The following is a 25,773-nucleotide window of genomic DNA, read 5'->3' on the forward strand; positions in this document are numbered from 1 at the left end:
CAAGACTTCTGTATATTGCTGCTAGAGCTTGTTGTCTCTTCCATGTAAGCTTTATGGGTTCCTTTAAAACGACTTTTTTTTTCTCACCAGGTTCCATTGCAGAAAGGGGTAAATGCTGTGGGATTGAAGAACATCATCCGCTGGGTAGAGTCTCGTGTGCAGGCGCTCCACACTCGCTTTCTTGCAATACAGCATTGTGGAAGCATTTCCTTGTTGCTGCTCCCGCTTACAAGAGCCATGAGAAACTTTGATCCATTCTGCAGCCTGCCTACAGTAACCATGGGCACCTATGACTATCCTACTCTCACCTGCTTCTAGCTGGTTGGATTTAATGAATACCCCGGACTTTGCCTCTTATCCTGAGCCTTACTTTTCAAGATGCATCTAGGGACAGACATTTGTCCCTAATTTCAGTTAATCAAAGCATGGTTACATGCAAAGATCAGTGGACAGCTGTGGTTCCTGTGTACAGCCACCTGTCAACCCAGCTGCAATAAACACTTTCTCTTGCCACTTTCCATGCCAGTTCATCTCTGAGGAGGCCTAAGGGGAAACACTGTAAAGCCTGCACTTGTGAATGTGTACTGGGTTACCTGATCACAGGCCCATTACTCTAAATAGGAAACATACAAAGGAAAGGGGGAGGTGCCTTCTGTGCTGGTTATAACTCCCCTTAGGCTTCAGTTTTGGGTGGAGCTGCCGTAATCAGGAAAAAAAAAAAAAAAAAAAACCACTATCTTTGAATTGCATTTCTTTTTTTTTTTGGAGTACAATACAGAACACATTACTTGTATTGTACTTGTACAGACCATGGGTTACATGCAGGCTACCTTTAGATGATTGGCCACGGGAGAAAAACTTGCTATGGACTCAGGAAGACCTTGCTATGGACTCAGAAAGACAACAAAACACTCTTTAACAAGAAAGGCTGCCAGCTCAGAAACACACCCAATACATAATGGCATCCAGGAATATAACCTTGTCAAGGTATCTCTCTATGTTGCTTGAAGGAATATAAACAGCACCAGGTTGAGATCCAAGATGACACAGAGGGTCAAATTGGGGGATTAATTTTGAGATGCTCCCTAAAGAAAAGTCTGGATTTAAGTATTGTGAAGCGAGAGTTTTCTGGAAGAGAATGGATAAAGCAGAAATATGTATTTTAAGGGTACTCTGGGCTAGATGATAATCAATACCAGACTGAAGGGAAAAAAGAAATATGTGACTGTTGCCCATACCCACACCAACCAAACACAGTCAGAGATACCCCATATCCATCACAATGGATGCCAGCCTGTCATGCTGGAGAGGAGTCTTGGGCACCCTTTAAGTGCAGCGGACTTCGTCATTGAAAGAGTCATCTCTTCATCAACATCCTGAGACATCTGATGACTTTGGCTGTCTGCAGCATTGGACTAGCTTAATGGAAGGTCATCTGATCTGAATTCAGTTGGTAGCGCCACAGTGGTGACAAACAACCATCTGAGAGGAAACGGAAGACCTGCTGTGGGAAGGAAAAAAAGATTAGATCCTGTCCCGAGCAGAATTACACATTCTTTCCTGTCCCAGACAGAACTACGTGTTTTTGTCTTCGCCATCATGTACATCCCAGGCATAAACAACTGGCAGCCAGCCTTTCTCAGCTTGGACCCAGGGGAGTGGCCCCTATAACCAGAGCTGTTCCAGGACATGTGTTGCAGTTGGTGGATGTCAGGTTATGGACCTCAGCAGGTTTAACGAACTGGACAGGTTTTTCTCAAGGTGCATTGATCCTCTCTCAGAAGCAGAGGACCAGCTCATTTCCATGAAGACGTCCATTGCACCAGACGAAATGCACGTAGGGTGAGGCGAGTGGCATATGATGTTGTATACCCGCTGTTTATCCCAAGCATGGTGTGTTTTTGCTTGTGTTACGCTAACTGAGTATATCTACTTAATAAATCATGAGGTTTTAGCATACTACTCTATGGTCCTTTGTTCATTACTACATTGAGGTGCTGCCATTAGATAACCAGTGAAGGATCTGACCCCCCCCCCCAAATGTGATGATTTCTGTGCTGTTGATCTCTTATCATTTGAGAATTATTACTGTTTGGTGAAAGGAACTGGCACACTTGTCTGTGAGGTGGTTTGAGATGCTTACATGTGGATTTTCATCATTCTCAAGCTTTCACATTTGGACTTTTATATATTTGCCTTTGAAATTTATTTTGTTATGAATAAGTGAATTTTATATTACGGGACGGTTATTTCAGCATTTGATGCACATTGTTTATTTCGGGTTTATAGGAGTTACATTTTTGTATTGATTACTACAGGGATATTGGTTTTGCAGATGAACCACATTTTTAATCCCACATTCGTTGACATCTCCTAAATCTTGTGAGTTACCAATTGTCTTTTATGGAATAAAAAGTCTTAATAATGCTGCACTTAGATGGTGCTTGCTCTCCTGTCTTTGATTTCCACAGAGTTACTTCTAGCCGGTCACGAGCTGGCAGCCATCCACAGTCAGCTTATCCAAGAACACTTCAACTGCCCTTGGGCCACAAATGTACCCCTCCACATTCTAATTAACCAATCACTCTTTATTCAGCAGATCGAGCGCACATGATCAAACATAATCTAAAAGGTTTGTAAAACCAATATAAAAGTATCTGCAATTATTTTGTGTCCGTAATTATAGGTTGCTGCATTACCTCTTTTTGCATTAAGTGCACAATTTTTTTGGTTTATAAAAAAAGATGTAAGACATTTACATCTATTCCACTCTAGATTGGATTTGGGCTCTACGAGAATATCCGGATCTTCTGTCTCAAGGGCCGATTTTCCATCCTGCTTCATGGTCACTAGCTGTTGAAGCCTACGTTTTGAGAGACAGAGGCATCTCTGAATCTGTTATTCCAAAGATGGTAAAAGCAAGAAATTTGAATTCTCGTAAGGTCTACCACTGATCATGGAAGGCATACTTCTCCATGGGATCTTTGCTTAAAGGAGTTGTAAAGGAAAAAACATTTTTGCCTAAAATTAATGTCTGCAAGGTAGACAGAATAGTGTAATGATTGTTAAAAAAAAAAAAACGAGTAAATACCTATTAAATTCCTTCATCTATATCACCTCCGGCGTTCTAGTTTCTGTGCTCTCATTCACTTCCTGGTTTGCGGCACTCGTTCATGTAAGAACTACATTTCCCAGTATGAATTGCGGCACACCCAGTAATTCACACCACCTTGAAGTCTCTAACATGTAGAGAGCGTCCTTCCGCACAGATGTAGTTCCCAGGAGGGGACGAGCACGTCACTGACCACTGCAGTAAAGCCTCCCTTCACGGTGGTCAGTAAAATCAGACAAGCAGGAAGTGAACAGAACAGAGAAGAAATAGAGCAACTTCTGAGCAAAAACGAACAATGAGGAAGTGAAAAGAGGAATGTCTGCAGGTAAAGGATGCTTATTATGAAAACATTTTTTTCCCCTTTAATACCCCTTTAAGAAACCACTGTCTGAACCTGAGAGACATTCCTCCTCCTGCTCTACCCTACATGGTAGTGTTCCCTGTAGCCAATCAGGATCTGTCTAAAACAGATTTTCTGCAGTTTCCAATAACAACAACACCCTAAATGCTCAAGGCTGCCATATACTATGATCTAGGCTGTAAGCAAAAATAAGGGAACAGATTTTTTTTCTCCCCAAATCATAGCAGGAAAAAGCAACTACTATAGACAAACATCAATGACCAAGCATAGGATAAACAAACATACTGATTGCTAAGCTTTTCACTGAACAACATTTTTTAACTTTTTAATAAGTTCATTAGTCAAGTCTAAATATTTTAGTGGTGGTCTTGTTTTTGCTAAAAATAACTACTTGAGGTGTTGACCTGTACTCGTTACCACAGAGGAGCCTGAAGTAGATGTTCACATTCTGTAAAGAACCATTAGGAAGGGAAAAAAAAACAAAAAACAGGATTTGTCTTGGTGTCACAGCATTTGCCATGCTGAAATTTTAAATGATAGTATCTCAGAGAACAAGGAAACCGTAAAATACACTGCCAGAAGCACATCGAGATTTATATTACCCATATTTACCTGAGTCAAAATCAAAGTCAGTATTTGCAGAAAAGACTTCAGACGCTGAAATGTCAAGATTCTGATCTTTAAACCTTAAGTGGCAGTTTATCATGTTTTCTGGATGAAGATCCTGAATGGCTTCAATCTGGGCTGCTGAACATTCTCCTACAAATAGTAAAGATAATATATTATTTTCACAAGACTACTTTTTGATGAATAAAGTAAATTTATATTTTCTGCACTTTCTAAAATCCTTTACAGTCATTAAAAAGGGAAAAATCCTGTCAAACAGTATAGTGCTGGGTAATGTGCCAGTCCATATGCAACTACAGCACAACTATTAGCACAAATATAAACTTGCTTGGTCATGTGACATGTGTGATTGATGCATTTGCATTACCAATCACCAGCTAAGTTTTATTTTCCTCATCGAGCAATAAACTGAAACATTACATTTTTACTATTTATTATGCTACCTATATATTTTAAACCTGCAAAGTTTAAAATTACAATTTTGATTTATCTTTAAATTCCATATCTTTGAATACAGTACAGGGATTGATACATAGACCATGGATTATATGCCAGTATCTTTAGGTGACAAAACAATGGCATAAAGTTTGCTGGACTGCCTCCCAAGGTATACATAAAACACTGTCCAACTAGCAAGCAATAAGGTGATCACAGAGGAAAGAGGGGAGGGACCTGCGCTCTGCATTGTACACCAAGATATGCAATTTATAGGTGCATCAAAATTCCTATTAGCTTAACCCTACAGTACATTACATGATTTTGATGAGGATGCAAGCTGAAATTAGCTGGCATCTATCACTGGGCCCAGGAGCTGAAACAATCAGTTCCTGGGCTTCTGGTGCTTCTAAAGATAGTTTCATAGGAGCTTCCTAGTGTTTACAGAGAATGTAGAAGCGTAACAAGTGACTTCACTGACCTTCCTGTCAGTACGGAGGCTTGGATAGAGATATTGCAGCTCTGTCCAGCTTTTCCCTACAGCAGTAAATCACAGCTATAGGTGATCTATTGCTGGCTGATTGCAGCCAATGTCTTTTGAACTTTTAGTGAGAATAAACCTGTAAAAAAAAAAAAAAAAAAAACACTGTAGCTGCTGACTTTTAAGAAGGACACTTACCTGTCCTAGTCACCCGCGATGTCGGTCCCCCGATGTGGATCATTCAGCCCTGGCGCCTCCATCCTTACTAAGGGAAACAGGCAGTGAAGCATTACGGCTTCACTGCCCGTTTCCTACTGTGCATGCGCAGCGATTTGTGAATGGGCGGCTGCTTCCTGGGATACACAGTTCCCAGAAGGCAGTGCGGCTCATTCTCCAGAAGACACCGCGACGGAGGACGAGGCAGAAGATCCACTGTGGTGGAGCAAGAGGCAGAAGAGCTACTTCCGCATAGCAACCGTCCTTTCAGGTGAGTATAAAAAATAAATAAAAAATTCTTATTTATTTTAAGATTTTTGGGGAAAAGAAGAAGAAAAAAAAAATGGGGTGAAACTCCACTTTAACCACTTCAAGACCAAGCATATTTTTGACACTTGTTGCTTACAAGTTAAAATTAGTATTTTTTGCTAGAAAATTACATAAAAAACATTATATATTTTTTTTAGCAAATACCCTAGAGATACAAACATGGCAGACGTTGCAATATTTTAGGTCACAAGGTATTTGCACAGCAGTCTATCAAACGCAATTTTTTTGCAACATTTTTTTTTTTTTGGAATAATAAAAAAAAAAAAAAAAATAAGAGACAGTAAAGTTAGCCCAATTTTTGCATATTGTCGACTTTCGGGACTCCACACAGCCGGAGGACGTGGCGGATGGTCAATCTGGTCTCCGGAGACCCAGGCAGGGCAGTGGGTGTCACACACCGGTACAACCGCTTCAACAAAATTACGTACAGGTATGTGATTTTGTGTGAAGTGGTTAATGTTATGCTTATAATTTACACAAACTTTTTCCTGGCATGCATCACAATTCAGCATCAAAAGTGGAATAAAGCTCTCCTAAAGTAAGATGCAAAAGGTTTCACTTTGAGCTTAATCATTCTACCAAGTTACATAAATGTCACACTAATGTGATGTCACTTTAATAAGTAGACTTAGTTGATTATATTTTGTAGTAAATATATAGGGGTGCACAAATTAAAATGCATTTCCTTTCCCAATGCAAAATTTTTTTTCCCTAGAATTTTTTCCCAATAAAAAATATTATAATATTCACCTTTTAAACATGTTACAGCCATATTTAGGATGCAACCTGCGCAAACATAATAAACTACATGTCCCGTCTACCACAGAGGAAGACAGACTTGTAGGAAGTCATTAACTAAAACTGGAGGGTGCAAAATCTAGTGTAGCTCTGCATAGAAGCTTAATTGAACAAGCTAGAGAATCTGATTGGCTACAATGCACAGCTGCACCAGATTCTGAGTGCAACAGTTTTAGTACATTTCCCCTGTGGTGTCAACAGACTATGAGCATGCTAATCAGTGTACTCGTAGTCCATTCACACTGCCTGTGAAAAAAATAAAATGTTTCCCAGCTAAAATATGTGCATTTATTATTTTTGTTCATAAAAGTTGAACTTGGACTTAACATAAATCCCAAAAAAGTAAGGCGTTCTGAAGGACAAATGCAATTTTGCTTTGCCGTTAGTGCTGCCTGCTTAACCACTTCCAGACCGCTGTACGTCTTTATACGGCCTAACTTTAAAGATAGATATCTCGGAAACGGCAGCAGCTGCTGCCACAACCGAGGTATCTATCTTTAGTGTCAGCGGTCCGGTACATAACGGCGGTCTCCGCGGCGGATTCGCCACGAGATCGCCGGCGGGGGAGGCCCCCCTCCTCCGCCGCTTACCGGAGCCGTCGGTAGCGGCGGAGGAGATCGCGACCGTTCGGCAGCTGTGCGGGGTTGCGAGTGAAGGAAAAATCTCCTTCACCCGTCCCCATAGCTCTGCTGGGCGGAAGTGACGTCAAAACATTAGTCCCGCCCAGCCTCTTAAAGAAAATTTTTTTTTTTTGTCATTTGAAAAAATGAAATTTTCAATTTTTTTTTTCTTTTTGCATTTAAGCCTAAATATGAGATCTGAGGTCTTTTTGACCCCAGATCTCATATTTAAGAGGACCTGTCATGCTTTTTTCTATTACAAGGGATGTTTACATTCCTTGTAATAGGAATAAAAGTGATTTATTTTTTTATTTTTTTTCCAGTGTAAAAAATAATAAAATAAATAAAAATAAATAAGAAAAAGATCGTGCGCAGAAGCGAAGGCATACACGAGTAGCGCCCGCATATGAAAACGGTGTTCAAACGACACAAGTGAGGTATCGCCGCGATCGTTAGAGCGAGAGCAATAATTATAGCCCTAGACCTACTCTGTAACTCAAAAAATGCAACCTATAGAATTTTTTAAACGTCGCCTATCGAGATTTTTAAGGGTAAAAGTTTGACGCCATGCCATGAGCGGGCGCAATTTGTAAGCGTGACATGTTGGGTACCATTTTACTTGGCGTAACATTATCTTTCACAATATATAAAAAAATTGGGCCAAATTTATTGTCTTATTTTTTAATTCAAAAAAGTGTTTTTTTTTCCAAAAAAAGGTGCGCTTGTATGACCGCTGCGCAAATATGGTGTGACAAAAAGTATTGCAATGATCGCCATTTTATTCTCTAGGGTATTAGAAAAAAATATATATATATATAATGTTTGTGGGTTTTAAGTAATTTTCTAGCAAAAAAATAACTGTTTTAGTCTTGTAAACACCAAATCTGAAAAACACCCAAAGTAGAGAAGTGGTTAAAAAGGCCAGTTCAGCATGAAAATTACACCAGAAAGATTTGCTATATTTACCTTTCAAATTGTTGTTATTTTCTCCAATTTCAACAAGCAATTTATGTATATTTCCAGCCTGCAAACTGATTTTCTCTCCATTTGCATTTACCACATGTGTTCTCAGAGGAGAACGTATTAACATCTGAAATAGGCAAGAAATAAAATGTAATACTGTAACTGTATACAGACAATATTTTTAGATATTGATTCCAGAAGCCATAACCTATTTTCCTATTCTATATGCATCAGTCACTGGGGTGCAGCTTTATAATTGCAACAGGTGGGTGTGAAAACACGCCAGAAAGGTCAAAAAGAGAACATAAAAAAAAAAGAGATCACCTAGTTCAACTTGACTGACATGCTTGTTAACCAATGCTGCATTTTATGGCAGGGCTGCTCAAATGCCTGCTTTGTCTACAATGCAAATGCATGCCTGTAGCACCCGTGTCCAAAGAATCGCAGCACAAAGCAAGCTTTTGAACAGTTATCCAGATTACACCAATGTAGTCATGGGAATTTTCTGACCTGCATTTGGTGTTAAAAATACATAAATACTTAAATGTTCATAGCCTGGCCACATATTCATGTAGAGTTGTCACTGAATTCAGCCGTCTACACTATAAAATTATTCAAACTACTGTAAGGTTTAAAAAAAAAAAAAAGGTAAATAAAAATCCAAAGGAAAAAAGCAAACAAAAAAAACAAAAAGAAACAAAAAAAAGTTATCTACATTATACATAAGACTGATATATGCAATAACACAAACCTATATAATGCAATTGTTAGATTAACCCAATCAAGCCTAAGGGTAAAACAAAATCTTAAAGTGTTAGTTACCCCAGCACTTCATATTCCCGATATGTGGGATGATATAGGTATCCTGTTCTCTATATTGTGCTTCCTTTATGTAAAATCCCTGGTGTTCCTGCTAATCCCCTTGCTTTCCTATTAAAAACTGACCACAATAAGGACAGTACAGAGTGGTCAGTTCTCTAGCTATTCTGGAAACACTGTGTACTCTCCAATGATCAGTCTTGTCCTAACACGCCTGCGCTGCACAGCCAGTCACTGGGTAGGTCAGTGTCCTGCTGCTCCTCCTCCACCCAGCTCTTTTGCAGCCGAGAACAGAGTGAATGATCTTTTCTAAAGGGGAGCAGCAATTCTCACTTATATATACAGTATTATTTATTCTTTCTATTGGCGCAGAGTTTATTTTCACTTAATGAAACAGAGAAAAGCTGTGATCATCAGGCTCACGGCTGATCTCTTGTGTATACCACTTTATGTAGCCGAGATGATGAGCAGAGAACATGTTCTCGGGTTCTCATCACAGCACATGACCGTTCTGTTACAAACGACCATTTTATGAAAGTGAAATCAAACGATCACGCTGGCCGGTACTCCGAAATGACTCCTTCGCAGGATTGTCAGCTCAGGAAAATCTGGGAGAGAAGCTGGTGCGAAGACTTTTCTTCCTATATAATCAGCACCAGAAGATGAGACATTAATAAAATACACTGTATATGTATAAATATGTAAATACAGTATATATGTATACAGTATCTCACAAAAGTGAGCACATTTTTGTAAATATTTTATTCTATCTTTTCATGTGACAACACTGAAGAACTGACACTTTGCTACAATATAAAGTAGTGAGTGTACAGTTTGTACAACAGTATAAATTTGCTGTCCCCTCAAAATAACGCAACATACAGCCATTAATGTCTAAACCGCCGCTGGTAACAAAAGTGAGTACACCCCTATGTGAAAATGTTTAAATTGGGCCCAAAATGTCAATATTTTGTGAGGCCACCATTATTTCCCAGCACCGCCTTAAAGGGGTTGTAAAGGTTATTTTTTTTATTTTCTAAATAGGTTCTGTAATGAGACCCTTGCTCGCTCGGTTCCACTCTTCCGACACTCCTCTGCCACTATTACATCAGATTGCAACGTCTGATGATTCGACCATCCGATACTCCGGGATTCGAACTACAGCTATGTGCCGTTCTAATCCATTTGTGATAGCTCAGAACAAATACCAGGCAGGCTGAATGCAAGTTCAAACAGGAATCTCTTATTGGATGCACACACACTTTTATACATTTGGTCATTTTTCAGAACCCGAAAAATGCTCTGAAGCCCACACACGATCGTTTTAAATTACATTTTTTTTAAACGTCGTTTTTTACAACCCGAAAAACGATCGTGTGTACGCGGCATAAGGGCCAAGCCCAACCCCTGAAAAACAGCCCCATACCATGATCCCCCCTCCACCATAAAGGCATGGATCAACAAGTTTGGGGCGGAGGAACTTGACTGGCCTGCAGAGTCCTGACCTGAACACAATAGAACACCTTTGGGATGTATTGGAGCAGAGACCGCGAGCCAGGCCAAACGTTCCCATAGACACTCCTAAACCTAGTGGACAGCCTTCCTAGAAGAGTTGAAGCTGTTATAGCGGCAAAGGGTGGGCCAACTCAATATTGAAACCGACGGACTAAAATTAGGATGCCATTAAAGTTAATGTGCGTGTAAAGGCAGGCATCCCAATACTTAGTTATCTACACAGTGCATGTAATTACGTACATTGTGTAATTACTCGGCTGCACTGTAATCTCATGAGATTACAGGCAGCCTCGCCCCCTTTTACTGAGATCACAGCCGTTTTTAGAGGAAAAACGTCTCTGTTCTCCCGCCGAGAACAGAAGTTCTCGGCTTCATAAACAGGCTGCAGGGGATACTTTTCTTCTGAGAACTGCACGGAGAGAAAGCTTCTCAATTTAATAAACAATTACAAAGTATCCTTCCCCCCCCCCATTCACAGAGAAACACAGGGGTGGGCTTCACAATGACTGATCACTGTGATAGCCAATCAGAGGCTACCACAGTGATCGGGTGACCCGGAATCGGGAGTTCCAGGTTTCGATCGTTCGTACAGGGCTCTCGTGAGACCCTAGTCCTGGTGCTGGGAGTGCGCCACGCTCTCCGCACAAAGGGATTACGTAAATATGCAGCCCCACAGAAAAAAGCCCAGTCCGGTGGGGCAGCATATTTGTGTTATGTCGTTGCAGAATCTCACTCTTAAGCAAGGGAGTAGCAGTAGTTAGATATTCAAGTTGCTGCTAGCTACAGGGTTGCTTATGTGACAGAGAAAACAACCATGATTATTTATTACTGTTGCCCAATTTACTAGGCCAGTGAGTAGAACAGGACCATTGTTAAATGGTGATGGAACCACCACTACTTATTGTAAAGACACATTTATACACACTCTTATGCATCAATTTTCGTTTATGGATTCATTGTATGCCTTGTTACCTCACGATAAGACTTAAGGAACCCAGGAATTTCATAATAAACAGTCACAAATCCGGAATCTCTTGCTAAAGCAGCACCTGTTCTGGGATCAATCTGAAGAGTGGAGATAGAGGAAGAACTCCATGTTCCAGCCAAACCTGTCAAGAAAGTGTACATGCCACTTACTGCTGTTATTATGAATATAAAATATATGTATAATGTTAACACAAAAACGGTTAGAGGACTAGAAGTTCAAAACTTAAAGCACCAAAGTCCTGTATCAGGTCAGGAGTAGTAGGTATACACATACTTGAATGTCAAGATTACTTTAATAACTCACCTTTTTTACTGGCAACTGTGCTTGTAAAACAGATTACATCACCAACTACAACGTCTTCATTTAGACTAGGGTATATACTGTGCTGGACAGGCAGGGGAATATAGTCCGAGATTCCTGGGTTCTCAGCATCCCACACACTTAATATAGTGTATCCAACATTGACTGTGCGCATGACCAAACTGTCATTACTGGGTCCCTTACCAATTTGCACAAAATCATCTCTAAAATTTAAAGGGAAAAATATATAAAATTCACACACAAGTATTAAGTATCACTACAAAAATTATTATTAAGTGCTGTAATACTGCCATCATGTGGTTTGAAGAAGCACATTCTTCCTAAAATTAAAATAGGAATTTTATACCGTCTACGAAAAAGTAATCTTTGGAACAACGTTATATAACAAACATTAACTACCAAGAAATTTCTTTTGGTGGTAATAGGGATTGGTTTCATAGTAAAAAATATTCTCTTAAACTATATGGCAACAATCAAAACAAAAAATAATAGTAGTTGGTTTGCACTGAAGATTACCTAAAGCAGGGGTAAAAAACCTTTAAGGGGTGGCGATCTACCTGAACAACATGGAAGAAATCAAAGATCACTGGGGCATGGCGCCCTTTAAAAAATAAAAACGAGCAACTCCCCCAGACCAATCCCTTGCTTTTTTACTGAAGCGTACGCCCGTGTTAGGGAGCTATGTTTACGAGCATAGGGATGCACAGGTGTTTCATGTATCCCTGTGCAGGCAGTTCCATACATGTCAGTTTGAATGCATGGACAGTCGGTGCTCCCAAATCTGACATCCATGTGGGTGCAGATGAACAACCCCAAATGCAGATAGTGTCAGTTTAGGGACATGCACCCACATGGCTGTCAAATCAAAAGCAGCGGCTGTGTCCGTGCAGCTGCTGCATCCCAAATAAATGGGTCTGCCTGCATGGGGATATATGGAACACCTAAGCATCCCTGTGCAGGTAAACATGGCCTCACATGGGTGTGCACTGTATTATGCCCTATGTGGACGAAGTTTCATTAGGTCTCTTTCTTTTATTTTTAAGAATGTTAGTGTAAAGTGTAACATTGTGTCTTTTGAGACAGAAAGGACAGCGTTATCTTTCCTTTTCTCTGAAGCCTCAGCTGCACTGCAGATTAATAGTCTCTGTACAGAGGCTCCTAATTCTTCACAAACTGAAGCATAGTAAACCGTGTACTGTGCTTCAGTGATGAATGAACACAGGAGCGATCAATAGTTTAAAGTATAGTTTCACTTTATATAATATATTTTTTTTAAAGTTATCATAGCCTTTAAACCCCCTGGGGTTTCCTGCAGCAGGTGGGTGGGGAGGAGAAGCTGGCAGCTGCAAGGGAGCTTCAGGGGATCTGTGTCGTGAGGGGGGGGGGGGGGGTTTCATTAGAGGATAAGTTGATTACTCCCAGTGTGCAAGGGACAGAGGTCTCCCTTTCCTTGCCACACACCTGCAGACTGCATAATAGTCATTGGTGCCCACCCACCAGCGCAAAAACACAAGGCAGGTTAAGGCAGCTTCAGACACTAGTCCAAAGCCCCTTAAAGTATTCTCCCCGGAAGCTGACAGCTAATCCTCGGCAGGATTGCCTCCTCTGATTGGCTGACTGCTATTCAGCTCTGATGGGCTGAAGACAGGATATTTCAGGCTGCTTCAAACTTGTGTCTGAAGCCAACTGAGCTCATTCCTGAGATCTACTTGTCACCTGCCTGCGGTTGACCGGTAAATCATGATCGATGGGATGCCGACCCCCAAGTTAAAGCATTACAAAATTAAAGTGCACTACCCTTCTGTTCCCAAGATACAGTCAGGAAAAAAAAAAAAACTTACCTGTTAAGTGCAAACTTAAGAACAGAATTCTGAGCGTGAAAAACTTCCCCAGTGTTATCATGGAAATGGGCTGAGAAATGCAAAGTTATTCCCAATGGAATTGTAGACAATAAGTGACTGGTTTCTGTTTGAAGCACAGGACTAGTTACAATGCGCATATATGAAACTGGAGATACCTGTAAAAACAAGACAGAGCAAAAATATATGAGCCTAAACAATCCATAAAGTGTGCCATAAACCAGCAGCTACGTTTGCTTTCCTGACCCTCAGGTTGATGTATCTTTGTTTTCATAGGTAGTAAAAAAAAGCAAACAAATCTAAAATCACGAGATTTTATTCACAATTGCAATACAAAATCATTGTATAAAATAAGGAATATTCCATCATAAATGTATATCCATGCGTTATTAAACAGTATGTTTGTAGACTGTTCTGATACATATATGCCTTAACTAAACTGATGACATTTTATACACTGTGATGCCTATATCAAACTGATAATCGCCGGGATAATCTGCGGTAGATAATCACAGAAAGATGGCAACTAAAGCTTTAACGTGTGTCACAGATAAGCCCTGTTTCTTAAGAAAGGCACATTTTTTTCTTTGCACTATGAAAGTGGATGCAATTTTGATGTTTGTTTGATAGTATCTCAGTGATAGAAATGTATTCCATCATTCCACAGAAAATCCTACCTTTGAGGGGACTCCCCATGGGTCAAAAGTGTTCCATCTGATCCCCTGCAGCCCCATGGGGATCAATATAGGCTCATGTAGAATGTTATACGAAAAACAGGCAAGTCAACATACTGTACATTAAACAAAACGTATCATGTGAATTATGTTTTAAGATTGATATGCATATCATTGTGGATTATAATTTAATTTCTTCTCTGAAAGAAATCACTCTGTGAAATGTATTACAGCTTTAGGTCCCATCTGTCTGTGTAATCTGCAGTAGCTAATCAACTTGATATGCATCACAAAATATAAAACACCATCAGACAGTTTGGTTAACCACAGGGCCTATTTTGGCACTTCTCTCCTTCATGTAAAAATCACAATTGTTTTGCTAGAAAATTAATCAGAACCCCCAAACATTATATATTTTTTTTTAGCAGACACCCTAGGGAATAAAATGGCGGTCATTGCACGGTATTTGCACAATAATTTTTCAAACGCCTTTTTTTTTTTAGGGAAAAAAAGTTTCATGAATTAAAAAACAACAAAACAGTAAAGTTAGCCCAATTTTTTTGTATAATGTCAAAGACGATGTTACGCCGAGTAAATAGATACCCAACATGTCACGCTTTAAAATTGCGCACACTCATGGAATGGCGCCAAACTTTGGTACTTAAAAATCTCCATAGGCGACGCTTTCAATTTTTTTACAGGTTACTATTTGAGTTACAGAGGAGGTCTAGTGCTAGAATTGTTGCACACGCAACAATCTAACGCACGCGACGATACCTCACATGTGGGGTTTGAGCGTGTTTACATATGTGGGTGGGACTTGCATGCGCGTTCGCTTCTGCACGCGAGCTACCGGGACAGGGGCGTTTTAATTTTTATTTTTTACTTTATTTTTTTATTTTTACACTTTTTTTTTTTTGATCACTTTTATTCCTATTACAAGGAATGTAAACATCCCTTGTAATAGGAATCACTGTGGCAGGTCCTCTCCTCCAGGCTTACAAGCATGAAATCGGTGAAAACAAAATGCACCGATCACATGCCGACAGCCGCGATTGCGGCTTTGCTTACTACCGGGTGTCGGGCGTGACATCATAACGTCGCGCCTCCGACGGTCATTGAGATGACTGGTGACCATCTAATCACCAGTCATCTCTATGCTTCCCAGCAGCGCCGGCCGATTCGCTCTCCGGGCCCCCGATGGCGGCGGACGTCCCCTCCCGCTGCCTATAAGAACGATCAAGCGGCGGAACTGCCGCTTTGATCGTTCTTATCGTGCACAGAATCGGCGGCTGAAGATGGAGATATCTGAATGATGCCTGTAGCTGCAGGCATCATTCAAATATCACCGCACAAAGCCGAGGACGTCCATGGACGTCCTCGGTGATTAAGGAACATTGTGAAAGAATGTGAACATTCTATAAATATGTAATAACGTATGGAGTTAGTTTTTTTCATGATGGAATATACCTAATTTTATATGATGTTTGTATAATAAAGTTGTAATGAAAAATAATAAACTCATGATTTTATATATACTCTATGTATGATTATTTGAACACTAATGCTTTAAAAACACTGCTAATGGTGTGATTTGATTTGGGATTCGGATGGTATGTGGTATTTACACATGCTAATTGGGGGAGCCAACATCTTTATTTTGTAGGCGGTGAATGCACTTGCCAAACACTAAGAACACCAAATCGGAGACCTAAAAAAAGGAGGATAAAGTATTGCCTATTCCAGAATTGTCCCTGGGTTGTTATGTAGCTTTTCGCGGGCAATTTTTCGAGGAAATGGCTAGTGTTAACGCTTCAATCATCACAGAACAATGGCTGATATGGTGTTGGGATGATTGAAGCGCATTATTTGTCATTGCATTGTAATGTAAAATGAAATGGTTCAAACTCATACTGCAGAATCTGCCACAAGATGCGGTTTGTCACTTGCCACGTCGCCTGCCACCAGGTGTGGATTGTCGCTTGCCACGTCACCTGCCACCAGGTGTGGATTGTCGCTTGCCACATCACCTGCCACCAGGTTTTGCTTGCCATGTCACCTGCCACTTCATGTCCCATGGTCCTCTGCTGATCTCCTGCAATTGGTTCCTCCCCTTGGCCAATGGGAGGGGAGGGGTACTGTGGCCTTGGCAGCCAGAATCCACAGAGCTGCCCTCTCTCCCTTCTCTCGTGCTGTTACAGAAGGTGAGTGAGGGGAGCAGGGGAAGGAGACGCTGACAGTCACTCTGTCGTCTTATGCAGCTGTAAACCCGAGAGGGAAGAAGAGGCCTGCAGCTGCAATCTCCTTCTCCCTGTAGGTCTGGTCTGTTGCTGTGGCAGCACTCCGAGCGATGGGGGGAAGCCCCCAGCACAGCCACCCCAGTCCCCACTGTCACTACTCTGTGAAACCCTGCTGTGAAGTACGGTGTTCCGGGCAGGGGGCGAGAGATGATCTCATCTCTCTGTTCCCGCGCCTCGCCACAGTATAGCAGCCCCGCTGTGTGGGCGGAAGTGCCGTGTTCCGGGCGAGCGGTGAGAGATGATTTCATCTCTCTGCTCCCGACACCTCGCTGCAGTGTGTGGGCGGAAGTGCCGTGATCCGGGCGGGCGGTGAGAGAGGTCATCTCTCTGCTTGCCTGCCGCCGCACCTCACACAGTGCAGCCTTCCGCGGCCCGGCTGCAAATTGGCCACGGCCCGGCAATGGGCCACGGACCGGGGGTTGGGGAACCCTGATTTATGGGACTTTATATACACCTGTGATTGGACTTTAACTTACTTTTTTTTTTTTTGTAATTCCTTTATTGACCAAAGAAAGTTACATGTAACAGTCAAAGAAACCAAAATTCACAGTATGTCTATTAAGTAACATTTAGGCTCTCAAAAGTCATAAAGCAACAGGCCCAACGCTGCACAGAATACGTGGACTTAGCAACGACAAATATAGGGATATTGCTCAGTGCATCACGCTGGAACAACTATCGAAAATTCCTATACATGGTCGAGGCAGTTATGCTTAAAAGACAAAGAATAGTGAGACATACCGATTATAGAACAAATGGTAGCAGGGAGCAACTTGGTTTGGGATTTACCAGTAAACTTAGAGGGAAGTAAAACCTCCCTTGGGCCTAGTGCGCCCGGGGATGGGGGCAATATGAAAACAAAAGATGCCTAAAAGATACACACCGTATCTGTAAGGTAATTCCCACCACTGAATCTCAAAGAGGGGAAAGGTGAGGGGGGGGACGGAGCGAACGTCCCAAAAAAGAGAAGCACTGAGTAAAGAGAAAAGGAAGGAAGGGGAGAGAGAGAGAGAGAGAGAGAGAGAGAGAGAGAGAGAGAGAGAGAGAGAGAGAGAGAGAGAGAGAGAGAGAGAGAGAGAGAGAGAGAGAGAGAGAGAGAGAGACTCTCGCCCAGGGGGTGAGGCTGGATCTGGGAAGCTCCGCTCAATTGAGCCACCTCCTGTAGATGAGCGTCAGTGTAAATAAAGTGATTCCAGGGTCGCCAGGTCTCGCGAAAGGTCTCCTCCCGGTTGTGTAGTGGTGAGATCCTCCATGTCCCTCAGTTCGTTCACCTTAGAAAACCACAAGAATTTGGATGGGGGGTCCTCCGATCTCCAACAAAGGGGAATGCATGACTTGGCCACGTTTAGCAGCTGGATCGTGAGAGACGCCTTATATTTGAGCGGTCTACTTGAAAGGTGCAACAGACAGGCCGCCGGGTCCCCCTCTAGGTCAACACCTGTCAGATGCTTGACTGTGCAAATCACCTCCCGCCAAAAGGAAACAAGTTTGGGACAGTCCCAGAAGCATTTCCACACCCCCAGCAAACACTGGCGATATGTGGGAGGAAACGATGCCAGGTGGTGGGCACCCTGTACCAACAGGTTAGGATCTTGTAGCATGTCTCCTGAATCCTTGTGGCGATGGATGACTTATGGGAAAAGTAAAGGATCTTCTCCCTCCGTGAACTGGGTGCCCAGGTCGGACTCCCACTTGGTTAGGAAGGAAGGAATGTATCCTTCACAGGTTTCCCCCAGCAGCACAGGCGCTTCAATTCCGTAAGCGGACGAGAGGTGCCAAGGGTCCGTAGACACTTGCGCAGAAAGTTGCGAAGCTGGAAGCCGTTCCAAAAGTCCAACGAAAGGTCCGTGGCAGACACCCCAGCAAAGGTGGAGAGTCGGCCATCGGAGCCCACAAAATCACAGAGACTAAATCTGTGACTTGTGGCCAACCGCTGGAAATGGGGGTTCCGAAGACCGGGCTGAAACTCCGGGTTGCCCAGAACCGGAACCATGGGTGAAGGCAGCGGTGACACCGAAGTGTGTCTAAATGTGTCCCTGGCTACCAGAAGGGTGTTACCCAGTGTGGGCTGATCAGAGAGGGCCTTTGGGAGTGGCGACCTGATCCACGGCCAGCTTTTAGCTGTACCGTCAGAGTCCTCCATCTCCATGGCCACCCAATGTTTCGCCTCTGCATGGCAGTGCCAGTCCACCAACCTGGTGAGGTGTGAGGCTCTGTAATAGGCTTAAACATCTGGGAGCCTGACCCCCTCCCCTGTGTTTTGCAAGATGGAGAAGTTGTAACCGCATACGAGATTTGCGATAGGACCAGACGAAATCTCTGAACATTGAGTTCATCCGCTTGAAGAACACTGGGGGCAAGCGAATGGTAAGTGCTTGGAGCAGGTATAAAACCTTGGGCAGCAGAGTCATCTTCAGAGCATTACACCGGCCGAACCACGTCAACGTGAGTGAGTGCCAGTAGAGAAGGTCTGCTTTAAGACGGGTAAGCAGGGGTGCGAAGTTAGCAGAGTACAAGGTAGAGGGGTCGTGGGTGATATTGACTTCCAAGTAGAGAATCAAATCTGTTGCCCAGCGGAAGGAGAAAGCCGGGTGATGTTCAAGGTGGACAACTTGGATACATTAATTTAGAAAAAAAGAGAGGGCACCATAATCCCGTAGAGACTGGAGAAGAATCGGAAGTGAGGCTAATGGATCCGTTTAAAAAAAGATCAAATCATCCGCGAAAGCGGCCACCTTGTGCATCCCAGAGGCTTTCTGAAAGCCGGTGATAGTAGGGTCTGCCCTGATCGTACACAAGAAGGGCTCTAGGGTAAGTATGAAAATCAATTGGGCCAGGGGGGCATCCCTGCCATGTGCCGTTAAGGATGCCAAAGAAATCAGACCTTGTCTTGATGACCTTGACGACGGCCGCGGGGTTTAAATACAGGGACAGTATCCAACTCAACATGGAGGAACATAAGCCCACATGCTCAAGGGTGGCTCGCATGAAAGACCAATTCACCCGGTCAAAAGCCTTCTCCGCGTCCGTAGACAGCAGGAGAAGGGGCTGTTTTGAGGCCCTAGCAGCATGGATCAAGTTCACCACCCGCATGGTATTGTCTCGTGGCTCGCGGAGGGGTACAAAGCCTGCTTAATCCCTGTGGATAAGACCCGGGATATGAGGGAGTAACCTATTGGCCAAAATCTTTGCGAACAATTTCAAATCCGTATTCAAGAGGGCTATCGGGCGGTAATTCCCGCATCGCAGCGGATCCTTCTCTTCCTTCGGAATAAGAGAGATGTAGGCTCGCAATGTATCAATGGAAAAGGACTCCCCTTCCGTGATTGAGTTAAGAGCCGAAACCAACGGCTGAGATAGGGTCTCAAAAAAAAACGTTATAGTAGTTCGTGGTGAGGCCGTCCGGACCAGGGGCCTTTTTGGGCTTGGATTGAGCCAAGGCCAGCCCCAATTCTGCACCCGTGATCGGCTCCTCCAATTCCTCCTGGACTGCAGGAGACAGAGCAGGCATACCTGAGGAGGCAAGGTAAGATTGGCGGGTGACGCTACCAACAGGAGGGGGGATTAGAGGTGGGGGAGCAATTGAGGTTATAAAGGCCCTCATAAAAAGAACGGAACTCTGTCACCATGCAGCTTCCGCCCGGAAGATCCCACAATGTGGGAGATGTACGTTTTGGTACGTGGGCCCCTCAGTGCCCTGGCCAACAACGTGCCCGGTTTATTGGATTATTCAAACATCGTACGGTGAGCCCATGCCAATTTTTGCTTCGTTTTGTGAAATAAAAGTACACAGAGTTCCTCGCGGACTCTGAGAAGATCCTGGTATGCGGAACGAGCAAGACTGGCATTATGGGAGCACTCCAGACTGCGTAGTCGGGCAAATAGTTCCTCCGTGTCCGGCGAGACCTTTCTCGCTTAAGACACGCTCCTATTTTAATCAGCGCACCCCGGATAACTGACTTGTGAGCCTCCCATACCACCAAGGGGACCGAGGCCTCATTGATGGCAAAATATTCACGCAGGGTAGTCAAAAGCTCTGCACAGGTCTCCTCCGAGGAGGGACTCATTCAATCTCCAAGAAGGCGGGGTCTGGGTCACCGGTCCCAATTGGAGGGTCATATGATAATCCAGCCGCGAGTAGGTCTGATGTACCGGGGAGAAGAAAGAATCATGCTCCTGAGGATGCATCAGCCTCCAGGGGTCAACCAAATGTAGAGTGTGAAGGTCTGCCTTAAGGCGCTTGAGTCGGGAATACGAAAGGTGGGAGGAGCCACGCGAGACATCAAGAAGGGGATCCATAGCAAAGTTGAGGTCTCCCCCCAAAGATCAGGAGCCCTTCTGCAAAATCCAGCATTTCCGGGAGTAGCTTATGCATGAATTGTGGGTGATCCACATTTGGAAAATAAACATTAGTAAAGATCACCTGCCTGTCAAGCACCCTACCTTTTAATAGGAGGAAACGACCCAACTCATCCGTCCGCTGCGCCTCAAAGATCCAGGGGACTGAATTAGCCAACAGAATGCTCACACCCTTGGACTTAGAGATGGGAGAGACACTGTGGTACACCGCAGGAAAGGCACGGTTAGTCAATTTAGAGATTCGATCACTGCGGACGTGCGTTTCCTGCAGGAAAGCAACGAGTCTTACCCACTGCGCAGCTCCGTTAAGAGCTGCAAGCGTTTTTCGGGAGAGTTAAGGCCACGTACATTGAGAGGTGACCTTAAGGAGACCCATGGGGTCCGAGGCGGCATCCCGGGGGCAGCGGCGAGCATGGCACGGCGCTCAGGCCAAAACAGCCTGTGAGCACAAGGACGTGCACGGCCCCCACACCAGGCCCCAAGATGTCAAGACAGAGGGTCAAGCCGAGGGCACATACAACCATAAATAGAGAAAGTCGGTACCGTCCCACAAAGCCCCCACCCCAGCAGTAAGGATACAGTCACCGGACAGGTCCCACCTCCCCCAAAGAGACAAAGATACGGACCAGATGATTCAGTAAGGGGGGGGGGGGATCAGGGCGGGAAGAATGGGGACGGGTAAGGTGCACGTCTCCATCAGGCAGGGCCCAGCAGGACTAGCCGACAACCAACCCATAATGGCTCAAGTAGTGCAAAGGTGGCGAGACATGGGACCCGTCCGGAGACCCCCACCCCTTGCACAACAGACCCCCTTTAACTTACTTTTACTTTTGTTTACACATTTTTGTTTTTTATAGATATTTTTTTTATATAGATTTGTCTTATATATTTACTTGATACATGTGCACATATATATGACCATAACTTATATATTGTTTCAACCACTTGAGGCACTAGTCAGCAGCTTTGGTTGTCGTATTTATTTTATATTTTCATTTTATTTACTCACCATATTTTCCTAAGGAGGTATGATTAGAGATCTCACTCTTTATGAATAATACTGAATAGACATTAAGGCACCCAAGTATTATAGTTATACAGGTGCACATTTGGTCCCCGGTATCCATTCACACGGATAGTGAGGGATTATCACTTAATTAAGCTTAGGACACAGTACGGTTAACCCTTTGCAGGTCCCCATAGCTATTGTGTCCCGGTTAGGCAGCGCCACCACCTCCACATACCTTTTTTCCTTCTATCATGGGTTGTTAATTTGATCAGTCACATTAAATTCATGTGCATATGTATTAGTATCTGTTTATATATGTGTAACAAAACTGAGCCAGTCTGTGCACAGAAGGAATGTGAACCAAATTCAAACAGTTTAAAGCCCACTGTAAGCCCCCTTTCACACGAGGCAGAACCGCTCAGTGGACTCCGCCAGCTTAGCTGGGGATCGCTCCATTGATCCCAGCTGAGCCGGTGGATGACAGGTCTGTCTCCGCTCACTGTGCAGGGACAGACCTGTCAGAGCCCCACTGTCCTCTATGGGCGACAAAAACGGATATGTCTGTCCGTTTTCATACCATCGTCATACGTCTGTTTTGAGCGGATCTTATCGGATGGCAGGCGGGTGTCAGTGGACACATCTCCGCTGACATCCGCCTGCCCATACAAGTCAATAAAGGACCAGCTCAGATCCGCCTGGACAAAATGTACAGGCGGATCCGAGCAGGCCTATCGTGTCAAAGGGGCTTAAAGAAAAAACTGCCATTTCAAATCAGAAAATCTGCAAATAGTTCAAATTCCTCTAATTAGAGAAGACACATTTATCTATTGTGTTCCTTAGGGCTTGTTTAGGCTTTCATTAAAATGTGGCATTTGACATGCTTTTCAATGCCAACCAAAGCACCCATTGGCAAAAAAAAGGTTAGCCTTAAGTCCTGTTTACACTGTTGTATTTGCTTTGCTTAAAAAATTAAAACCCATATTGCTTTCTTGGTGCTTCAAAGCACCCCCAAAGCCTCTATAGATGTCAATCGCAACACTCCCTAAAAGCAGCTGCAGAATTTGTGAGGCTTTTTTCCAGAGTTTGCTTTGTTTTGGAGATGAAATGGCAAAAAACTACAATGCACAAAAACTTCTGAACTTTTTTTTAAAGTGTTACTAAACCCAGGACCCTGCATTCACCATCTCTGGTCTCCCACAGTACCCAGAACATAGAAATACAATAGTTTTAGTAAATATAAACTGCTAAATATCTTTTCTCATCAGCAGTTAGAGCAGGAGATTTCATTCTCTCCTGACTGTCCTATGAGGCCGCAGGACCCCTGACCCTCTGTCTGGATAGTGCAGATTGGCCCTGTGCCGATTACATGTACTCTCCCAAGGAAAAAAAACTCAAGCACACCAAAACTGAGCGTGTATAGCTTGCCCCCAAGGCTCTGTTCTACTAAGAGATGGTTTGTGGACTGTGGAAGGACGACGACCAGAGAAGAAGACATCAAACAGCCTTATTACACAATGCGGAGGATAAACCCCTTAGGGTTCCACAGTGAGTATAACAAGCATGCTTTACTGCACATACAGACTGATTGTACTGATGTGGGTTTAGTAACACTTTAAGTTAACTTTATAACAAAAGGAGGCTGGCACAGTGTAGATGACAGGTTCTCTTTAAGGAGATATCAGGGGGTCTAATGTCTCTTCTGCACCCCATTGATGATAGATAATAGCAGTTGGGGTTTAATAGCTGCTCAATTCACTTCTATAGCAGCCCAGAGAAAAATATATATAAAAACTCCTGGTCGCCACATTTGCTTTCTCAAGTATGGAGTGTCAAAGATCACTAATGCTCCAAGCAACTACTGTCACTATTGTAACTGAAGCTGTATATTTTCATCCCAAAAAGTTGACTTTTGCTTTAAAAAATAGTCCTCCATTCACTAAATCTGTCTGTATGTTTAAACACTTTTCTGATTGAAATGCATTTGTCAGTTTAACAGCTGAGATTTATTTCAAAAAGATTTAATCCACTTTGCCAGGCCAGAGCCAGCACAGAGTGAAAGGCAGAGCCGACCAATGAAAACTGGGCTTTATGGGGAGATTATACCTTCTATTCAGTGAAAGCCTAAAAAGTAGCAACACCCAGTATTGTCCCAGTGGTGTCTGTGTTCAGATGTGTCGATGGCACAGTGAATAAAGACCAGTTTGACTGACTCCGTCCCAAAGAGAATAGACTCAACAAATGATCACTCTCAATCTGCATACAGGAACACCTCAACGCGTGTGTAACGCAAAGGTCTTTGATGCTGTAGGGGGATTTGAAAATCCTAAGGCCTCTTTCACACATGCGGCCCATACAGGTTCGCCTGAAAAAACAAAACAAAAAACTGACATGTCCGCTGACATCCGATCTGCTAAATTCAGATGGAGGGAAACCCTATTTTCCATCTGTCGGGTGTATGAAAAACAGACAGGCGGTCCATTTTTATCCGATCCCCCATAGAGGAGAGCAGAGCTCTGACAGGTCAGTCCCTGCACAGTGAGCGGAGATGGACCTGTTACCCCACCGGCTCAGGGGGGTATCAACAGAGCGATCCCTGCGGAGCAAGCGGAGTCTGTCAAAACGGACATGTGTGTGAAAGGGGCTTAAGGCTAACAGGCTCCTACAGAGGATGGAGGTAATTTTATTCTACAAAACCAATCTCTTATGAGACAGCCCAAACCCTGGAACCCAGCACCGACACTGAATGGTGGGGCCTTCCTTTTGAAACAGATTTTTAGTGATATGAGCTTTTTATGAACTCAGAGTGTTGACTCTACTGCAGCTCTACTGTGCCTTGGTAAATCAATCAAACCCAAAGCCTGGCTGTGAAGAATAGTCTCAAGCACGGGCTTTTACAAGCCTGGAAATGAACAACATTGCCAACTATAAATTATGTCACAATTACACACTGCATTAACTGTGCCCTTGTCTAATCCAGGATGTCTACATCACAGCGGATTAATACAAAATGCAAGTGTCAAGCATAAAGCCAATCTCATGTAGGCAGTAAAACATTCTGTAAATATAGAAGGACTTAAAGTATTTGCATACCCTTACCTTAACAGAGACAATAATAGTTTGGTTAATTCCAAATGGCTCCTGAGAGTTGACTTCCATGGTGGAAATACCAGTAAAAGAACCCGATGTCAATAGACCATTATCATCAACCTGTACAACAGGCGGCTTCTTTACACCATTCAATACTCTGTAGCCAACAGTCGCTGCTCGGTCTCTGTACCAAAAAGATATTCCTTTATTATAAACATAAGAATAACCAATGACACATATAGAAAATAAAATAATTCTGTCTACTGCAAAAGGTACAACTGGAAAAATCTTCACTTTGACCGCTTTCACACTGAGGAGTTTTTTAGGCGGTTTAGCGCTAAAAATAGCGCCTAAATACCGCCTGAAAAACTCCTGCCCTGCAGTCTCAGTGTGAAAGCCCGAGGCGATGCGCTGGCGGGACCGCTCCAAAAGTGCTGCCAGCAGCATTTTTGGAGCAGTGTGTTTACCGCTCCTTCCCATTGAAAACAATGGGACACCGCGGCTATACCATCGGCAATGGCCTCTGCAGAGGCGCATTGCCAGCGGTATTAATCCTGGCAATTAATTCTGGTTAAAACCGCACTGCTAGGGGGTGAATACCGCGGCAATTCTGACGGCATAGTGCCGCTAAAAATAACGCCGCTATACAGTCACCGCACCTCGCGCCCCGGTGTGAAAGGGGCCTTACTCTCTACTATAGCTGACCATTTCTAGGAGACAGTTAAATATATTTCTTCTAAAACCACCTCTGTACTGCTGTATTGTAAGGGGAAAATGGCAGGGAGGTGATAGTGTATTTCTGGAGTGCCATTTATAAATGGCATGTCAGGAAACAAGCTCAGATGGCTAGTGGGTTCATGAAAGGATGTGATTGGAACTGTCACTGAACAGATCAGAAA

The 25,773-nt window shown here is 43.3% G+C and overlaps 1 protein-coding gene across 1 annotated transcript in view; it reads right to left on the minus strand.

Moving 5' to 3' along the window:
* Positions 1 to 25,773, minus strand: part of NUP210 (nucleoporin 210) — a 193,128-nt gene that overhangs the window by 17,276 nt on the left and 150,079 nt on the right. The window contains exons 30-35 of the mRNA XM_040359371.1: positions 24,884 to 25,058; positions 13,428 to 13,603; positions 11,569 to 11,789; positions 11,250 to 11,386; positions 7,947 to 8,070; positions 4,086 to 4,232 (exon numbers count right to left, since the gene is read on the minus strand). Coding sequence (XP_040215305.1) covers positions 4,086 to 4,232; positions 7,947 to 8,070; positions 11,250 to 11,386; positions 11,569 to 11,789; positions 13,428 to 13,603; positions 24,884 to 25,058 — 980 coding nt within the window. The remainder of the gene's footprint in view (positions 1 to 4,085; positions 4,233 to 7,946; positions 8,071 to 11,249; positions 11,387 to 11,568; positions 11,790 to 13,427; positions 13,604 to 24,883; positions 25,059 to 25,773) is intronic.

This window comes from Rana temporaria, chromosome 7 (genome assembly GCF_905171775.1).
Source record: "Rana temporaria chromosome 7, aRanTem1.1, whole genome shotgun sequence".
Classification (NCBI taxonomy): domain Eukaryota; kingdom Metazoa; phylum Chordata; class Amphibia; order Anura; family Ranidae; genus Rana; species Rana temporaria.